This window comes from Colobus angolensis, unplaced genomic scaffold (genome assembly GCF_000951035.1).
Source record: "Colobus angolensis palliatus isolate OR3802 unplaced genomic scaffold, Cang.pa_1.0 Scaffold120, whole genome shotgun sequence".
In the NCBI taxonomy this organism is placed as follows: domain Eukaryota; kingdom Metazoa; phylum Chordata; class Mammalia; order Primates; family Cercopithecidae; genus Colobus; species Colobus angolensis.
The window spans coordinates 1,544,052-1,545,640 of record NW_012113142.1 but is presented as its reverse complement, the minus strand read 5'-3'; the positions used below and the strand labels follow the sequence as shown (position 1 = coordinate 1,545,640).

Genomic DNA, 1,589 nt, shown 5'->3' with positions numbered 1-1,589 from the left:
TAGCCAGGATGGTCTCGATCTCCTGACCTCATGATCCGCCCGTCTCAGCCTCCCAAAGTGCTGGGATTACAGGCTTGAGCCACCGCGCCCGGCCTATCCCCTCATTCTGATCTCACCTCTAGAAATCTCCAGATTTCTCTAGTTTAAAGCTCACCTCCTTCTTTCTGGATACCATATTCCCACAAAGGAGGCCTGAGACCAACCAAAAGGACAAGACTTCCAGGTCCCAGTGTTAATCTGCTGAACTTTATAACTTAGGCTGTGACCTCCCCCAATCCATGTCCTTCAGACCCTCATGCCTCCACCCACTTTCAGGGGATTATGGGCACCTACCGTCTCTGGGCCGAGGAGTGGGCACCCGCGTGGTCTCAGAACCGTCCTGCTGGACTTGCAGTCCCAGCTCCTCTGGGCCTGGTTCAGGAAGGACAGAGATAAAGAGGTGGCTGTCACAATGGGGAGCATGTTCCTTAGGGCCAGGTCCCCTCGTGCTCGCCCCAGGAAAGCCTGTCCTAGGGACAAAAAGGACTTCACAGGTTCCTGAAGAACTGCTCCCCTTGATCAGAAATGGGGGTTGTGTCACTGGGTGGGGGCAGTGGCTCACACCTGTAATCCCAGCACTTTAAGAGGTCAAGGTAAGGCTGGGCATGGTGGCTCACGCTTGTAATCCCAGCACTTTGGGAGGCTGAGGCAGGTGGATCACCTGAGGTCAGGAGTTCGTAGACCAGCCTGGCCTACATGGTGAAACCCTGTCTCTATTAAAACTACAAAAATTAGCCAGACATGGTGGCATGCGCCTGCAGTCCCAGCTACTCGGGAGGCTGAGGCAGGAGAATCGCTTGAACCTGGGAGATGGAGGTTGCAGTGAGCCACTGCACTTCAGCCTGGGTGACAGACTGAGACTCCGTCTCCGGAAAAAAAAAAAAACTCAAGGTGAGAGGATCGCTTGAGACCAGGAGTTCAAGAGTAGCCTGGGCAAAACAGCGAGACCTCATCTCTATAAAAAATACAAAAATTACCCAGGCACGGTGGCATGCCCCTTGTAGTCCCAGCTACTCTGGAGGTTGAGCAGGGCAGGACTGCGTGAGCCCAGGAGTTTAAGGCTGCAGTGAACTATGATCGTGCCACTGCACCCCAGTCTGGGTGACAGAGCAAGACTCTGTCTCAAAAGGAAAAAAAAGAAATAAGGGTTGTGCCTCTCCAAACCTTGGCCCCAAAGCAGAACCTTTTGTGGCCAAAACTATGGGAAGTAGGGCCTACTAGCCCTGGGGCACCAAATGAGGGCGAAGACATTAATTCCCACAACAATCAATGAATTTCACAATGTTCTGCCAAACTGCAAACACCCCTTTCCATTGATTCCGCCCAAAGGTCACACGCTAGCTCTGGTAAGGGTGATCCACTCTCTGCTTAATAGTTTTGCTGGGTCTAGGTTTAGCCGGGAGCAAACAGCCCCGACCTTTACGGACTTGATGCCTTTCTCGAACAGGGATCGGCCTTAGCCCTGACCTTCGGACACCGCCCCGCACCGCTGCACCACGCGGCCCTCCCCAGGCCCCGCCCCATTTTCCACTGCAGCAGGCTCTCCGTTC

General features: G+C 53.9%; 1 protein-coding gene across 1 annotated transcript in view; it reads right to left on the bottom strand.

Moving 5' to 3' along the window:
* SSC4D (scavenger receptor cysteine rich family, 4 domains) overlaps positions 1 to 1,589 on the bottom strand; it is a 23,266-nt gene that overhangs the window by 2,644 nt on the left and 19,033 nt on the right. The window contains exon 8 of the mRNA XM_011930813.1: positions 334 to 411. Within this exon, the coding sequence (XP_011786203.1) occupies positions 334 to 411 (78 nt within the window). The remainder of the gene's footprint in view (positions 1 to 333; positions 412 to 1,589) is intronic.